Source organism: Peromyscus californicus, unplaced genomic scaffold (assembly GCF_007827085.1).
Source record: "Peromyscus californicus insignis strain IS unplaced genomic scaffold, ASM782708v3 Scaffold_8__1_contigs__length_139910024, whole genome shotgun sequence".
Classification (NCBI taxonomy): domain Eukaryota; kingdom Metazoa; phylum Chordata; class Mammalia; order Rodentia; family Cricetidae; genus Peromyscus; species Peromyscus californicus.
Genome location: NW_026294606.1, coordinates 30,351,691 through 30,369,620, shown reverse-complemented (window position 1 = coordinate 30,369,620; position 17,930 = coordinate 30,351,691). Strand labels below are relative to the sequence as shown.

Genomic DNA, 17,930 nt, shown 5'->3' with positions numbered 1-17,930 from the left:
AGACAAAGGTCAGAAATCTTTGCAAATTCATGAGAAGGCAGGAGATGAATGAACAATTAAAACTACAACTACGGGGAAAAAAGAGGCTTGGGGTGGTTAGCTGGCATTGCTTGCTGATCAGATTCTAGAGAATGCTCCAGAAGGTAGTGAGCCTTAGCAACCAGCAATACTCATGAAGAACTACACAGGATGAGCTGCATGAGCCATTAAGAGCAACACTTTTATATTCACGGGGCTCCCTTTTCTCGTTTAATTAAAAAAAAATTATTAAAATCTCGGCAGCATGAGAAGCTTTGGACCACAGCACAGAGAATGGGAAAGGGAGCCCACTCCAGAGCTGCCTACCTTCAGAACCCCACACCTGCTGTGCTGGGAAAGGGGTTTGTTTGATTCATCCTGAAGGCACTGCCAGTTCTGCCCAGCAGAGCAGGGGCATAGAGCACAGAATGCTAGGACAGAGATAAGGAAGTTGATTGAATACCTGCTTCCAACGAGGAACCATGCAAATATGTGTTCATTTTCTGTAATCAGAGCTATGGCTATGTTAAGATCAGCCTTGGGTTACTATTCTTTATCAAAGGGAACAATTCACATGAAATGTTCCAGAAACTAGAAAGAGATGCACAAAATAAAAGTGGTGCCAATATCACCATCATTTTGAAAGACCTGGAGAGTCTATGGTGAGAATTCTGGTGTGTGTATAACAAATGCAAGGATCAAGTCCGAAGACGAAAACAGTAAAGATAACTGGGCCTGGTGCTGCATGCCTTTAATCCAGGCACTCAGGAGGCAGAGGCGGCCGGTGGATCTCTGAGTTCGAGGCCAGCCTGGTCTACAGAGCAAGTTTCAGGACTACTTAGAAGAAACTGGGACTGTATTTCATTGCTACCTGAGTAGAGGCAGAGAAGTCCTCACTGAATGCAATCTAATAGATAAAACAAGGTGGACTGGGGGCCACAGTCCTTAGACAGAAGTATGTCCTATCTACTAAAGGTGATGGTGCATCTGTCATAGGCTCCATTGGCATGGCATTCGTCCATCTCTTTTTTGGGGTAGATCATGCAGTGCCTGCTTGGTTGTGCCATGGTACCATGTTTAAGAAACATATTTTCTGTGCCACAGTAAATATGGCTAACCTTGTTATGAATGTAACAGCTGAAGGAGGTGGACATTTTTCAGCCAGGTAAGAAACTACTAAATAAAGCCAGGCATACTGATGCATGCCTTTAATCCCAGCACTGGGAGACAGAGGAAGGTGAATCTCTCTGAGTTCAAGGTCAGCCTGGTCTACAGAGTGAGTTGTAGGACAGCCAGGGCTACGTAGTGAGTCCCTGTCTGAAAACAAAACAAACAACAACAAGAAGGAAGGAAGGAAGGAAGGAAGGAAGGAAGGAAGGAAGGAAGGAAGGAAGAAGGAAGGAAGGAAGGACCAAATATGCATTCTATGGTGGAAAAGGCATTCTCAGGAATTGAGCTGCAGACAGGCATGAGAGAACGTCAGTGTAACTCACCGAAGTTCAGGCTTCATTACAAGGAAGGGCAGGTGGGCCTGCTTGGGACAGAGCCCCACTTGTGGAATTTTAAACTGAAGGAGTAAGTGCATGTCACAGGTGTAACTTGGAGGGGAAAGACGCGCAGAGTCCAGGGCACCCACTTCATTCCATATCCTGGCCCTAACTGTTTTCTTCCAATATCCAGGTATGAATGCAACAATTGTGTCACCTCTTCCCAACCAACCACCAGGGCTAGAAGGGAAAAGGCTGTGTTTCAGGAGCACGCCTGCTGAAGGAGCCATGCTGAACACTGAAGACAGCTTGTGGCTGATACTGCAGGGAAAGGGGCAAAGGGCAACTTCTCCGAACTTGAACTTGTGTCCATGGACAAAAAGGTGAAGGATTCTTTCATTTCTGCCTACTGTGCACAGGGTAGGCAGACACTTAACTGCTAAAATGCCAGCAGCATCATGGTACAAATTCTACACCGGTGCATGGACACAGCATCCAGAGAGCACACCTAGCAAAGGGAGAAGTCCACTCCTCATGCCAAACTGGACTGGAAAAGCTCTTTCAGGCATTGTTACAGATCAGAACACGGTGGCAGGGCAGTCCTCTCTCTGAGCATATTGGTCTGTGGAAATCAAGATGTCCTTCCCAGCCTTCACAGTATGAGAAAGGATGCCTCTAATTACCCAGGCCTTCGTTCCTTAGTGTCATCTTGTCCGTAACATGTGACTGCCATGTGTTGTCAGGTACCACCCCTCCCCCCACGGCGGAGCCCCCTCCTGAGTGTTAATTTTAAAAACTTGCCCAGCTTTCCAATATGCCTCTGTATAGTCTGTTTTCGGGAACTATTTTTGGTCTTGCTTCACACCAGGCCTGGCAGGAAGAGTGCCGTCTCCTGGTCCCCACGCCTGGAGTACTGGTCTGCTTTCTCCGTCTCCTCACTTCCCACTTGACTCTCGCACAAGCAAAGCACTCTTCACACATACTCTTTCAAACCATTATTCTTCCTTTATTCCAGAAAGGGGCTTAAAATACTCGGCAATGTTGCCAAATCCTCCTTCTGACAGGCATACATGGCAATTTAAATAGGCGCTGTTTTAAAAATTGTTTCTGCCGCTAAGCAAAAAAAAGGGGGGTGGGGTGGGGGGAGAGAGAGAGAGAGAGAGAGAGAGAGAGAGAGAGAGAGAGAGAGAGAGAAGGAAAAAGCAATATTGCCCTGCATGAATGGGAATCAGTTCTAGGAGCACCTTTGGAAGGGAGAGGCTGTGCTGTGGGGGGTGAGTCAAGATGAGACAAGCTAGGAGGATCTTCCCAATTATCTCACAGAGCAGAGGGATCACTATGCCAGACAGTTCCCACAGGACACAGCGTTTCTGCCCAGGTTGGTACAAGATTAAAACAATGATTATGATGATGTAAGAGTTTCATCTTACTCATCCATGAACTACAACTGTTTACTAACACACACTGGTTGTGGGGATGGACTCCACGCAGACAATTATAAACTGTCCAGATCCATTCTCACCTTTAGACAAAGTGTTTTCAAACTGCTCAGAACCACCCTAGTTCTAAATGCACTGTTTAAAATGCAAAGGGGGCAGAAACTGCAAATGCTTCACAAAGCACTCGACAAGGTGGCATCCAGTATTTCCTACATGTCAAGACAATTGAAATTTATACATATCTAGGGTCATAACGGTCTAACACTACCAACTGTCCATTTTTAGGGTGACATACATCTCTCACAGAATACTCCTACTACATTACACAGGATGCAGAACCTCTGCAAGGGACAGGGAGGACAAAGTGGGTACTAGGGACCAGCTCACCAGGTCTCAATGCCTCAGACCAGAGCAGCTGCTGGACGAGAGCTGCGATGACACTCTGCAAGCTTCCCACATCCTTCCTATGCTATGGCGCTACTGACTGAAGTCCTGAGAAAACATTTGAGGGGACACCCTGACATTGAACTCTACAGCCAGACAGATCTCTGGGAAGGACAGCGCATAGTTGGGATGGGGGTTAGGCAGCAAGGGAACTTTTCTAAGGGCTCTGCTTCTTTGTCTATAACTTCAATTCTTTAATTGGCTTTAATCTGATCAAGGCACGTGTGGGATGGCTGAGGTCTGCCAGAAAGAACATCTGAGAGTAGAACACTATTTTTCATGGATAGTTAGTTCCTGGTGGGAAACACAGGGGCAGGCGGCCTATGGAAAGAACATAGCTATGGCCTGGCTCCAAGGAGCAGACCTAGAAGAGGGATTGAGTCTTCCAGGACCGCTGCTGAGCCATCAGTGAGTCTGACACCTAGCAAGATAAAGGAGAGCATTTGAACTTTTGGGGGAAGGGCACCCTTTCCATATGTGCACTGGGACAGGAGTTTGGGTGGAAATTAGAAAAGGCTAAATCGGTGCCTTAGAAGCGGATGCAGCGTCACGGGCACCGCAGAGGGCGGCAAACAGCCTTGGCTTCATATCCAAGTAAGAGAGCATCTCCTTTGGGGGACAGCAGGGAGCCCAGTCAATGCGGGATTGTGAGTACACAGGCTAGCATTTCGGGCTCTTCAGCAGGGTAGGCTCGGACCTAGATCTGCAGAGAAAGAGAGATGGAGCGCAGAGCAGAGGCAACCGAGATCGGAAGAAAAGGGTTCAGGAGAAGAACGCGGGGACGCAGCGATCGGTGGCCCTTACCTTGCTGACCACGTTCTGGACGAGGCCAGTGCGGATGCCGTAGTCCCAAGCGTGGCAGTCGCAATTTGAGTCGTTGTTCCCCTTGCCCGGAGGGGACGGAAGGGGTGGCGTGTCGCTGCTGTTGCTTCGGTTGCTCGCGGTCCCCCAGGCAGCAGTGGAGAAGGGGGTGGCCGGGGGGCTGGTCCAGTTGCCCATGTCGCCCCACCGGCCGGTGACAGTGGCACCTGCCAGCTCGGTGCCTTTGCCGGCCCCGCGGCACCAGAAGTTGGGCTGGTCCAGGAGGAAGGAGTCCGAGAACTGGCTGAAGCCGATGAACAGCGCCGGGATCCAGGTGAGCACCACCAGGGTCTTCTGGTAGCCGCCGCCCAGGCCCCCGAGGAAAGGCAGAACCGAGCCGTCATAGTCCAGCAACAGGAGGCTCGGGGCGGCTGCCGCCGCGCAGCAGCTCGAGTGCGGGCCGCCGCTTGGGTGCAGCGCAGGCAGCGGCTGGATCTCCGCGCTGCCGCCGGAGCCCGCGCGTCCCCCGAGGGGCGCGGAGGCCGCCGCGTCCCCGGGCGGCAGGGAGCCGTTCTCCTCGGCCGGGGCCGGCTGCCGTCCGGCACCGCTACCCGCCGCCTCGCGCCGCCGGTCTATCGCCATGGCCAGGGCCCGCGACGCCCGCAGAGGCGCATAGAGCGCGGCGGAGCTCGGCGGGCGCCCGGGCACAGCGCGCCGGGCCGGGCGCCCGCAGCTGCCGCCGCCGCCGAGGAGGGCCCGCGGCCGGAGAGAGCGCTCCGGGCCCGGCGAGTCAGGCCGCCCCCATGTCACCCGCGCACACCCGCGCCCTGGGCGCTGCGGCCCCGCTCGGGCGCCCGGCAGAGGCCGGTCGAGTCCTCAGCCGCTGCGGTTCATCCGCACCGCGGCCCGGGCGCCCGCCGAGCTCCGAAGCTCTCCGCTGCTGCGAGCCGGCTGGAGAAGAGGAGGAGCCGGCGCCGCGCCGGACCCGCGCCCTTGTCGCGATTCGCGGCCCTGCGGACGCCGGTGCGCGTTGTCCTGGGGCCGCCGGCGGCTGCGGGCTGGGAGGTCCTCCACGGACTTGGGGCGCTCCCGGAAGCCGCGAGCTCGCAGCCAGCCTGCGGAGCCGGCCGCGCTCTCGGCTCACCGAACCGGCCTCCGCCTCCCGCCCCGGCCCGCCCCCTCTCCCCCCGCCGAGGTGGAGGTAACCGCGGCACCTGCTGCGCCGCTCCTGCGCACGAGCGCCCCCTCCAGCCCAGTCGCGCCGCCGCCGCCCGGGCAGACGCAGGGGCGGGGAGAGGGACACCCCGGCCGCCGCAGGATCTCCGGCGGCTTCTGGGCGCGACGGGCGGGGGTCCCCACGGAGTCGGCTCTGGCGAGGAGCGAGGGGACAAGGTCGTCTTCCAGTCTCGAGTCCCACAGACGCAAGGGACCCCACCCCGGGCACACTGGCTCTCCGTGACCTCTGTTCGTTTTCGAGGTGCCTGGCGTCCCGCACCCCACTCCTGGTCCTGAGCCGGAGGGTGGCCTGCCTTCCAGAACAACCCTCTGCGCTTTCCCCAGATTCAAATAAGGCTGCTTTTTATGGCCACCGAGCAGTGGCAAGGAGGGGTATTTGCCAGTTTTAGGTTACCAGTCCCTCACAACGCTAGGTCACATTTGACCCACTGCAGCACCCACCCCAAATCGCCATTTCTTTCCGTGCTCCAGAATGAATGTCAAATAAACACAATGCTGGAAGGTTATACCTTCAACAGGACACACACACACACACACACACACACACACACACACACACACACACACACACACACGATACAGACGCGAATGAGGGCGGCCTGCCCCACCCCCTCCCCAAGGTCTCGGATTCACAATTCCAAGGCTGTGTGCACAGGCGCACACATCTACACCTCAAAGGAGATCCAAATGCTCTTGGCGCTCCGGACTCCAGCCCAGCGCCAGCCTTGCCCAGCCAGCACTATATAAATAACACCAGCCCTGCGGCAAACGGCCGCATTAGCATATTTTCTCCTGCGTGCGGGGCCTGACACCAGTGAGAATTATGCGGCTTTCATCCCAGCTTCACTACATTCTGGAGACATTTCATATCCTGAGAAGTTTATTAATGGAATTAATGGAAATCTTAAATGGAGCAATCTATCTTCAGTCGTATTTAGCATGGGGAAGGAAGCAAGCATTCGCTTACTAAAAGCATATCCTTTGAGAACACGTATGGAATGCATTCTTTAAGCATCTCCATTATTTGCTCAGCTGCATGTTGTATAATTTAGTGGGAGACATTTAAAAAAAAAAAAACGTGCTGCTCAACGTTCCAGGCAACATGTACTTACTGCTGAAATTCTGGCACGCGAAGAGAACTATTTCTGAAGACTGCTAGAGGGGGTTGGACCTTGGGAGACCCGACTGGGAACTCTCCTGAGTGGCTGGATAGGGGAGATTAGATAACAATAGGCGGAAGAGACAGGCTTCAGAAAGACACTAAAGGTCTGGGAAACCCAGTCTGGAAACGTAGGCATATTTAATGACATATTTGAATGAGAACGTCATTGTGAGACCCATCACTTTGATTATAATCTAATAAAGTGTTATTTTAAAAGATCAGTTGGGAGTGACAGTGCATCCTGCCAATACATATGATAATGTTCTTTTTTTTTCCCCTCCCCAATTTTACCTTATTGGTTAGTTTAACTTTTCTCCCCTTCCCCCTCACTTGAAGAGCTAATACTTAGGAAGTACTGACCCCCTCACCAGGACAGAGTTAGCACTTGATGAATGTTAGACTTTTATTATTGGCTCCACCCATGACACACAACCTACGTGTTCTTATCTGAACTGAAATGTGACAGGCCAGGCTTTCTTTTGTTCCCCTTCAGTGCTGATTCTTTGAAAGGAAGCCCTCTTGATGTCTGGTTTTGCCTCCTTTACCCATCTGCTCACTGGGACACTAGCTGATGTTTTGTAACTTATTGCAAAACACAGCCATTGGTCTCAACAATGGCTTGTCTAATTGAAATACAAATCATAGGGAACTTTGGAGGGATTTGCTTCCAGATCCACGGTCATTTGAACCTCAGATCCAGGGCTGAGATGAAGTGAGAGTCGGATGCCTAACTATCTCCTGGTTTTAGAGCCTCAGTCATCTCATTCCCAGTGTTCTTTCATTTCAACATGCAGGGACAGGGGCGTTTACCAAGATGTCTGTTTCAAAGGAGGGCCAGATACTCTTTGACTAGTAATCGCTTTGCTGCATATGTATATATCAAAACATCCTGTACACATTAAATGTATACAATGAAATAAAGTTTATATCCTTACAAAAAGTAAGGACTATAAAACAAAGTCTGTTTGCCTTTTAAAGAAAAGCTGTTTATTAATGTATGCTTTTAGGTGGGTGCATCCCTGGTCCTGAAGGGCCTTCATTTTGAGGCTCTTTGTTCTTATTCCAATGGGTAGCAACAATCCTCAAAGGGTGCACTCTGAAATTTTGGAGACAAGCTGAAAAATAGTGCCCTCTCAAGCTGAAGCAGAAGGAAACCACCACCAAATGTTTGGAATTCAGCAGCAGAAGCAGCAGCCTCGACCCAGGCATTGTAATTAAGTTACTGATTAGATTAGGGGTTTCCCCAAATCCCTCTTGGATCAACATTTCTCCCAAATCTAGTCAAGAAGATTAAAATGTAACTAATCTAAAATAAACTGGCCTTGTATTTATTAAAACACACCACAAATGACCTCTTGATGAGCCCTAGAACAAAAGGAGTAAAGCAGGACTGACATTCCAGAATGGAAGAAGGCCTCCAAGGTGAGTATTTAAAGGCCAGCCTGCTGGTACAGAGAAGCCCAAAAGACACCTGCCAGCAGCAACCCCGCCCCTAATTTTCTCCATGGCCTTTGCTATTACCGGCTGTTTGTTTTGCTTACCTACTGATTTTGCTACCTCCCACCTCCAGAATGGAAGTCCCTTGTGGTCCCCTTGCTCAGTTGTATTCCTGGGAGCAATAACCGTACCTGGCACATGTGAGATTCTCGGTACACACTTGTCGAATGACTGAGGGCATCCAGCTGTGATCATCTGATGAGCCTATCTATTCAGATCTACAACTGGCTTTACTTTGATTCTCGAGTCATTAAGCAAGCTTTTCATATTTGTTTAATCTCTCAAACGTAGTGCTCAGCTGAGCCAACACAAGAATTCAGATGCACGTGACAATTGCATGCCTTGTGAGCTATTGTGGCTAATGGATTAGCTCCTGATATAAAGTTGTCTTTGGCTTGAAGATGAAGAAGAGCAGTTCACACACTACATGCAAGGTTTCCAAAAACATCACTACCAGCATTTCAAAATGGAAAGACTGAACGTGTTTTTAAAATGTGTTTGGGAATTCTCCCGACACAGCAGAAGTCTGGCTCGTTCCTTGCCCCGTATTTTTGGGACCATCCTCCCTTGAAATAGCAGGCAAGTGTTCCCCAGCTTGTCTTTATCCCTGCCTGGTACACATGCACGTCATCATCCGGCCTCTGGAAGCATCTACATGTGAGTTCATGACCCTAATTCATATTAGCATCCTGAGTGCACTATTGCCACGAAGAAGCTGAGTCATCCTCTCTTCCTCTGACATTCTGTTAAGTAATCTACCACTTTGCAATTCCCCAAAACTGAGAAAATGAAAACATGACACAACCTAGTTAGCAATATACTAGGATGATTTCCCCCCACTTTGAGATAGCAGGAGAACAAAAGTGATTTTTGGCTTACCTCTAAAATTGAGGGACACCCAATTTTTAAAAGTTATTCCCAAGGAATTGGTGTCAGAGTTAACTCACTTGTATCAGAAACCATGTCATACTAAACAGATTTCAGATTGTTTCCATGCATCTGTTCATTTTATTTCTGTTTGAATTACAGGTGAGTAGATCACATACTGCATCATTCTTTTGTTTTATGGCAGCTTAATTTCTTCCCTTCAGAGGCTTGCTTGAAAGACAGGTTACCTTGCTTCCCAACAGTGTTCCCTTCTTGTGATGGGAAGCACCTCCCAGCTGTGGCTGTGCATATAGTATTCAAACATTATTTTTTATCATCCTTTGGCTTCTGGAATGTCAACTCTTACTCTTTAACAGGGAATTTGACATTTACAAAACCTATCATAAATCAAAATGAAAAAGCTACTTTCATTCTCTGGCAGCAGAAGTAATAAAAATGTCACACAATCTCTCCCAAGGAAAGCTGTAGGTAATACCTGGAGAAGAAGCCACCTGCTTGTCTATGACAAACCAAATTCATCCTTCCTGATCCCAAATAACAGGAAAATAACAAAGTCTTCCATGCAAAAAAGCCACTCCACTGCCAGTGGGATCAGCAGGGCTCAAGTGCTTTAAAGAGCTTGGTGAAAACTTCATTTCAAACCGGGTGGGTGGTGGTGGTGCACACACCTTTAATCCCAGCACTCAGGAGGCAGAGGCAGGCAGATCTTTGTGAGTTTGAAGCAAGCCTGGTCCACAGAGCAAGTTTTAGGACAGCTAAGGCTATACAGAGAAACCCTGTCTCCAAAAACAAACAAACAAACAAACAAAAAACCCTTAATTTCAAACTTATTTATTGAGTTAAAAAAATTCTATCAAATGTATGTAGAACTTGATGGGTTTTGTTTGTTTATTTGTTTGGTTTTTTTTTTTTTTGATAAGAAATCTGTTGCTTTTATGGGGAGAGGGTGAAAATCTGAAAGGGACTGCCAGGCTGGGCCTTATAGGTAAGCTTGAAATGCTTTGTCCCAGCACCAGAACAGCCACCTTCTATTTGATGAGACTCACCCTGCACTTGGCTTCTGGGGTCAACACTGGGTTTGGTATGGGTGAGCAATGTGTTGATTGCCATTGCCATGCAGGCTTTGGGGAAGAACAGTTAAAGTAACAGAGATGTAGGGCAAGAAATTTTCACTTCCTAAGATGGGTAAAGGATGTTCCTTAAACAGCCTTTTGTATTTATCTCTCCCTACTGGAATAGGGATGAAGAAAACCCCAGCAGATGGTCTGGACTTTTCCTAGTCAAATCTAAAGTCAGTAAATACATTTCTTTCAATGACTAGAACTTACAGAAAGATAATCAGTACCCCTAAAAGACACAGTATATACCTTATGAAACTACATGCTTTACCCAATGTATTTATGTTGTTGTTTTTAAGATAAACTTTATGTATTTGTTTATTCATTTTAGAAACAGAGACCATGTAACCCAGGTTAGCATTGAACTCACAATCCTTTTTTTTTTTTCAGCCTCCTGAGTAATTTCAACTGTAAGAGCATGCCATCTGAGTGGATTTACCCATTTATACTTGTAGTTTTTGCTATAGAAATAATAACATTTAATTTAAAACCCTCTAAGAGCACTTGGGAGGCAGAGGCAGGTGGATTTCTGAGTACAAGGCCAGCCTGGTATGTAGAACAAATTCCAGGAAAGCCAGGGCTACAGAAAAACTACATCTCAAAAAGAATGAATGAATGAACTAACTAAATAACTAAATAAATACAACCCTCTAAGATGGCCCACAGTTTAGACTGAAAATAATATGCATGGTAGTAGGCAAAAAATAAATTTTTCTTTCTTTGAAATGCTAGAGGTGGTGCCTAGGGCCTGGAGCAGGCTAGGTGAGTCCACTACCATCGAGGCACTTCATTTGCACTCAATGGTGCTGATTGCATAACTTGGGTAATCATAAAGGACTTCTCTTGGGTTGAAAAATAAGCTATGTATGTTTAGTAAATGTCCCCCTGAAGCTCGAGTATTGAAGACTTCATTCCCAGGGCATCTGTGCTGAGAGGCAGGACCTTAGGAGGTGATTGATCGTGAATTAACCCATTTATGGATTCATAACTTGAAGGACCATTGGAATGTGGTGGAAACTTCAGGCATTGGGTCTTAGGTGGAGGAAGGAGGTTCCTGGGGTAGCCCTGGAAAAGTATGGAAGTATCAAACTATAAGTCAGAATTTCTTCTCTCTGTCTTCCTGGAAGCCATGAGGTGACAGGTTTGTCTCCCCCCAACACTTCTATCATAACGGACGAGTTCACACCAGACTCAGAAACAATGGGACCAAGTAATCATGGACCAAAACCTCTGAGTGGCAAGAGGGCGCAAAGCTTTCCTCCCGTTAGCTGATTTCTCTCGGCTGTTTTGAAGGAGCAACAGAAATCTGACTATCACACAGTATCTGCTTACTGTTTCCAGCCTAAACCATGGACCTTCTTACAGGGTTACGAATTAAATTTTATTGTTTCTGGAGCAAAAATTATAAATGTGTAGAGTCATTAAGATATTTTAATAAATTTTTAAAATTTATTATTACTATATATTATGTGTATGTACATTTTGCCTGCATGTATGTACCGTCTCCATAGAGTTCACAAGGCATCAGATCTTCTGGAACTGGAGTTACAGTTGCTTGTGAGCTGCCATGTGGGTGGTGGGAACCAAATACAGGTCCTTTGCAAGAACAGCCAGTGCTCTTAACTGCTAAGCCATCTCTGTAGGCCCTGTTAATGAAGGTGTTTTGTGTGTATGTGTGTGTGTGTGTGTGTGTGTGTGTGTGTGTGTGTGTGTGTGTGTGTGTTTAAGTGAAACTGAATTTAAGAATTTTGAACTCTGAGAACACTTTCTCTATTGATAAAGCAATTCACTCCAATAATACCAACAAGGTCACCTAACATTCAGAGTGTAAGTGTCTAATACCATTCTCCATTGAAGGAGCCAGGGCTCCTTGGCGGAATGTTTGATTCTGGGACTGCTATAGGAAATATACAAGATGATTCTGGGGCATCATGGAGTGCCGGGAAGTAGAGAAGCTGTGCATATTCTCCACACTTACCACATATACCCCCAGAAGTAAATCATAGAGACACAGGCACTGACTGAAAGCTGCTGAAAGGAGTACTTGAGCTCTGTCATACCGTAGGCTGACAACCCACAGCAGAGCAGAGCTGTGAATGTATGTCAATAAGTGATCAAATAAATACATATCATAAATAAATGACCGACAACATACCACAGAGGTATTTGCACACTCATCTTTACAGCTGTACTGGTCACAACAGCTAAGAAATGGAGACAGCCCACATGTCCATCAACAGATAAATGGATTTCATAATCCATATACGCAAAATTATTTTATTCCTTCATTAAGACAAGTGAAATCACAACATTTGCAGGAAAATGGATAGAACTGGACATCATTATGGTCAGTGAAATAAGCCAGACTCAGAAAGACAAGTACCACTTTTTCTCCCAAACCCACAATCTAGTTTTAGAATTATACTCTGTGTGTGTGTGTGTGTGTGTGTGTGTGTGTGTGTGTGTGTGTGTGTATGTGTGTGTGTGCAGGTCATGAAAGTAGAAAGAGGACTATGGGGGGATCTTAAGTGGAGGATGGGAGAAAGGAAGAAAGGATGATGATATACAAGCAGCATGGAAGCAGAAGGGGAGGGAACTCACTGGGGAGAGGGGGGAAGGGTCCGTCAGCAAGAGGGGGCGCAGAGAAGATGAGTAAGAAGAAAGTATGATAGCATACATGTATGAAAGTATAGAATCAAATGTTACCTTGTATGCTCACTTCAAAACAGTGAAATTAATGACTTAATAGAGATGGAAGAACTGATCTCTAATGAGTAAGAATTATACTTCATGACGATGCTCTGCTGTCATTAGGTGGGCTGCATGGAGTGACCCCTGCCAAGGACACCGTGGGAACAAAGGGAGGAGAACACCAAAGATCCAGGCTGGAGGAGAAAACCCTGCGAACACCTCCCCAGTTGGTTCCTACGCTGGAGATTTCACTGTCAAGTCTGTCCGGTTCCATTTGCCTTTGTGTTTCCACATTCCATCACATTTTTACCGCAGACTTAGGTGTGCATCTGTTTTGCTGGTTTATGTACTCATTTGTTGGTTTGTTTGAGTCAGGTCTCAGGTCTCCTGTAGCCCAGGCTGACCTGGCACTCACTGTGTAGCTCTGAGGTTGACCTTGAACTCTTTATCCTCCTGTCTCGGCTTCTAGAGTGCCAGAATTACCAGTGTGTATCACCACACTCGGCTCTGAATGTATACCAAAACCAAGGTTTTCTTTTGTTTATTGGAGCTTCCCCTGCCTTGTCAAGCTCCTCAGTGATTCCATTTCTTTAAAGTTAACCTCTGGGGAAGCTGCAAAATTCATGGGTACAGAAGAACCAGCCCATTTTCTAGGTAGTGTGGCAAAGCAGGTTGTAGCCTCCAGGTGAACCCTTCTTGATAGAGTCTTTTCATCAGCCACAAAAATCCGGTGACTATAAATCTATCTACATTCAAGTAAAACTCCATTTTCTGCTATATGCCCCTAAAGGACAGAGCCCCTGATTTATCTTCCTCTGTAGTCCTATTGCCTGTCACAGGGCCTGACACTCAGTAGTATTTGCTCAATGATGCAAGGAAGGAAGAATGGAATGACAGACAGTATTTTTTGCGGGGGGGGGGGGGGGGGGGTGAAACAGTACCTTCCCCGTCCAGAGGAACATTAGGAGTGAAAGCTGAGAGGCAGTAAAGACAAAGGCATGGGAAAGAATGTGCAAGATCTATGTGTCTGGATGGTGGATGGCTTTTTCACAAGGTGATCTACTTCCAGTAATTGCTGTAATTTGGATCTGGAATGTTCCCCAAGGCTAATGTAAAAGGCTTCATCCCAAGCCCATGGCACTTTTGGAATGTTGTGAACCTTGAGAGGGTAGAACATAGTGAAAAGAAGTGGGATTGCTGGGGCCTCCCCTTTAAAGAGACACTGGGTAACATGATAAGAGCATCTAGCTGAATGGCCTTTGCAGGTTTTTCTTCAGCTTCCTCCTGTCCATCTCCCTGTTTATTGGGCACTGTCAGGTGAGCGACCTTTCCTTTCACCCTTCCCCACCAGGATTTGCTGCTTTGCACAGATGCAGAGGGGACAATGGCAAATGGCCACAGCCTGAAACCTCTGACAGTGTGAGCTGAATCTGAAGTTCATTATCTTACAGATAGCACAAGTTTTCAAAAGGAAAAATCTAATGGCTTCAGAGATGGTTCCGTGGTTAAGAGCATGACTGTTCTTGCGCAGAATCTAGACTCAGTTTCTAGCATATATATGGTAGATGGTTCACAACCATCTATAACTCCAGTTCCAGGGGATCTGACACTGTCTTCTGACCTCTGCAGGCACCAAGCATGCATGTGGTACACAGACGTACATGTAGGCAAAACACTTCTATACATCAAATAAAATAAATCTGAAAGAAAAGGGGTAAGACTGTAGGGAAACAGCACATTTAATCACTCAAGTTAATTGAGGGAGGATTCACATACATGATTCAAATGCTCAGTTTGATGATGTGTGTGCACCTTTAAGTTCAAATAAGAACAAAACATTTCATTCACCTGCAGAATGGTTTGTTGTGTTCTTTGCAACCAATCCCCTCTAGGCAATGGTTGGTCAGCTTTCTCAAACTACAGATTGTATTTTCCTGGTCTAGAATCCTGAAGAAGTGGAACCGAGCTACATGTTCTTTTTCCTGTCTCCTCTCACTTTGCACACAGCTTGTGAGATTACTACTGTGTGGTTGTTGCCTGTAACAGGGTTTCATCCCTTTTTGCTGCTAAATAATATTTGACTGTATGAATATGCCACGTGTTGTTACCTGTTCTCCTGTTTGTGGGCATGTTGGTTATTTCCAGCTATGGAACTACTGTGAACCTCTAGGGAGAGTTCTTTGCACCAATACAATTCATTTCTCTTGAGTATATAATCAAGGTATAGTTGGGTCTGCTTGACATGACTTGAGTAACCCTAGTCAGTTTTGCCCATAATTTTCCCGGAAAACAATAAATAAACAAAGTCAAGATCTGGGAGTACAGACCAACAGTGGAACACTTGCCTATCATGTGCAAGGTCCTGGATTCAATCCTCAGCACTGCCAATACATAAATTAAAAAAAAAAAAGAATGAATGCACAGAATCTGAAAAAAAACAACAACAACAACAAAAAACAAAACCAATCTGTGGTGGTTTGAGTGAGAAATGTCCTCCGTAGTCTTGGCATTTGAACACTTGGTTCCCCGTTGGTGGCATTGTTTGGGGAGGTGTAGGAGGTGCAGCCTCATGGGAGGAAGGAGTGGGCATGAGAGTTGAAACCTTCACCCCCACTTCCAGTTTACTCTCTGCTTCATTCTTGAGGCTGAAGATGTGATCTCTCAGCTTCCCACTCCTGACACCATTTCTGCTGCTTGCTGCCTCGCTTCCTGGCCGTGGTGGACTCTTATCCTTCCGGAACCATAAAGCCAAAACAAACTCCTTCTGCAAGGTGCTTTGATCATGGTGTTTTATGATAGCAACAGAAAAATAACTAATACACAAATACATTTGTGTAGGGTGTGGAGCTTTCTAGCCAGACTCTGGTACACCAGGAACATGACTGATGTCTTTGACCTTGACTTGAGATAAACCACCTGAGTAGACTCCTAACCTGATTCCCCCCTTCTTCTGACCCAAATCACAAGGTCCATGGGCTTGATGCTACTAAGGGTGTTTTTGTCAGCAAGTCCCCTGTGAACTGTGCTCTATGATGATGGATCTGTTTGTTTCTTTCTTCATTCTTTTTTTTTTTTTTTTTTTTGGTTTTCCGAGACAGGGTTTCTCTGTGTAGCTTTGCGCCTTTCCTGGAACTCACTTGGTAGTCCAGGCTGGCCTCGAACTCACAGAGATCCGCCTGGCTCTGCCTCCCGAGTGCTGGGATTAAAGGCGTGCGCCACCACCGCCCGGCTCTTTCTTCATTCTTAAAGCACCCAGATGTCAGTTCACAAACCCAGGGACTGGCGTTTTTCCAGAACAAGCAGGACTGGTGGTTGCATAGGAGGCCATATCTCACTTTTTGAAAATGACACCTTTCTAGGTGTCATCAAGAATGTGACTTCTGCACAGCCAAGTCTGTTGGCTCTGACTGCCAGTGGCTGAGCCAGGTACTATTTTGGAACCTAGCACTGTGGTTCCTGGGCTCTAGGTCACCCATCTAAAAAGAATGTCCTTGGGTTGCTGTTAGAAAAAGAACTTAGGGCTGAAAAAAGCATCATCTGAGCAGGCATGGAACAGCTTGTGTTCCTATGAAATGAGAAAAATGCTTACAGTCTTTCAGGACACAAGTAGCAATGGGGAGATGGCACCATGTGTTGGTTATTAAATCTGAAGCAAAAGAGAGTACTTTACATGTCAGTGTCTAAAAACAAATTTATTTTAGGTCAGTTTCCATACTTGCTCAAATGGACATCAGTCTGTAGGCATCCTGTCTACACTGTATGCATCAATATTGTTCTTGCATGCACACCGCAGAAAACCCAAGGCAAAGTGGCTGTGGGGAGAAGGGGACTGATTAGCTCAGTGGTCCAGAAGCTGCGATTTGCATAGTTTTTGTCATGGTGGGATCCTGTCCCTCCCCATCTCAGAGTGTGCTTTCTTTTCCACTACCCTCTTTCTCATGTTCAGTGGGGGTGTTTCCCCCGCTCTCCTGGCAGGTCCAATAGAGAGGATGTGTCTACAGACTCCAAACAGATCACCCTGGAGTCTGTTGGCTCTGAGGCCATTGTCTGCTCCAGGTAGGGTTTGGAATTTATAACTATGGTGCCCTGACTTTGGGGCTCTGATTAGCCAGGTCCGAGTCACAAGTTAGGAAAGCCCCCTTGGCCTAATCTGAACTATGGTGACTGGAAGTAGAGTAGCAGTTTCTTTTAGGAAATCATGACAACTCCAAAAGGCAAAAGAACGATGCTACTCAGCTGTTCTTGTTATAAATGATGCACAAATTCAAGCTTTTAGATATGTAGCTGTCACTCAGTGCCCCTAATCTAAAACAGAAGACAGATGAAGGTTGGCAAGACACTGTTGCTAGGATTGAGGGTACCTTAGCAAGTCAGGGCCAAGGTATGCCACAAAGATCATACTACACAACATATCTCACATAAGAGATTTATGCAGGGCGGGTGTCTCTGAGCAGGGACATGAGAAAGACAGAGACAGAGAGAGACAGAACCAAGCTGCTGATCTAACTTTCCTAAGGAAAGTCTGTTGGCTCTTCTGGGTCTGGCAGCTGAAGACTGACGCTGCCCTGGGACCTCTGTCCACAATGATCATGGAGGAACCTAGGGTGATTGCCCAGGTAGCCACCCCAGATGGTCCTGCAGAGTCTGGACGATGAGTGAAACAGCCTGCTCTTCCAGGACTTGGCCAACAATCCCAGCTTTCCTGAGTTCCCAAAGATGTCAATGCCCCCAGACAGCAGGAAGCAGTCTAAAGAGCAAGACAACCCCCTTCCTGCCTCACCATCACCCCTTCCTATTTCCTCACCTTTTATAATAAACAAAAGGGAGGAATGTTAAAAATCAGGAGCTCCCACAGCCTGCCTTCAGTGACTCAGCAGCACTAGCCTCTAGGTCATCACCAGTCACCAAATGCTCATAAAAGTGCCCCCATCAAGGCTCACTCTCTTGCTCTTTCTATCTTGCTCCCTTACTCTGTCTATCTCTCACTGCCTGGTACCAGGACTTTGGAATGAAGCCAAAAGGCTCAGAAGCAACGCCTCACCCAAGAGAAGTAGTCAGAGGTGGGTACTTCTGCTCCCAAGAGTACCAGAGACTCGGGGAAACATTTATACTGACTGAAAGGGATCACTCAGCAATTTCAGGTGATGGA

The 17,930-nt window shown here is 47.1% G+C and overlaps 1 protein-coding gene and 1 long non-coding RNA gene across 9 annotated transcripts in view; one reads left to right on the top strand and one right to left on the bottom strand.

Moving 5' to 3' along the window:
- The window catches only part of Slc22a23 (solute carrier family 22 member 23), a 169,300-nt gene extending 164,401 nt beyond the window's left edge, over positions 1 to 4,899 (bottom strand). For 2 of the 6 annotated variants that reach the window (XM_052728574.1, XM_052728575.1), the window contains exon 1: positions 4,193 to 4,889. In XM_052728574.1, coding sequence (XP_052584534.1) covers positions 4,193 to 4,831 — 639 coding nt within the window. In that variant the 5' untranslated portion in view covers positions 4,832 to 4,889. Of the gene's footprint in view, positions 1 to 4,192 lie in introns of all 6 variants that reach the window. The other 4 variants (XM_052728579.1, XM_052728577.1, XM_052728578.1 and 1 more) reach the window with 4 other exon arrangements.
- LOC128103906 (uncharacterized) overlaps positions 4,412 to 17,930 on the top strand; it is a 44,736-nt gene continuing 31,217 nt past the window's right edge. For 2 of the 3 annotated variants that reach the window (XR_008215796.1, XR_008215795.1), the window contains exons 1-2: positions 4,412 to 4,523; positions 12,905 to 13,102. This is a non-coding gene — a long non-coding RNA (uncharacterized LOC128103906). Of the gene's footprint in view, positions 4,524 to 12,904; positions 14,874 to 17,930 lie in introns of those variants that run through there. The other variant, XR_008215794.1, reaches the window with a different exon arrangement.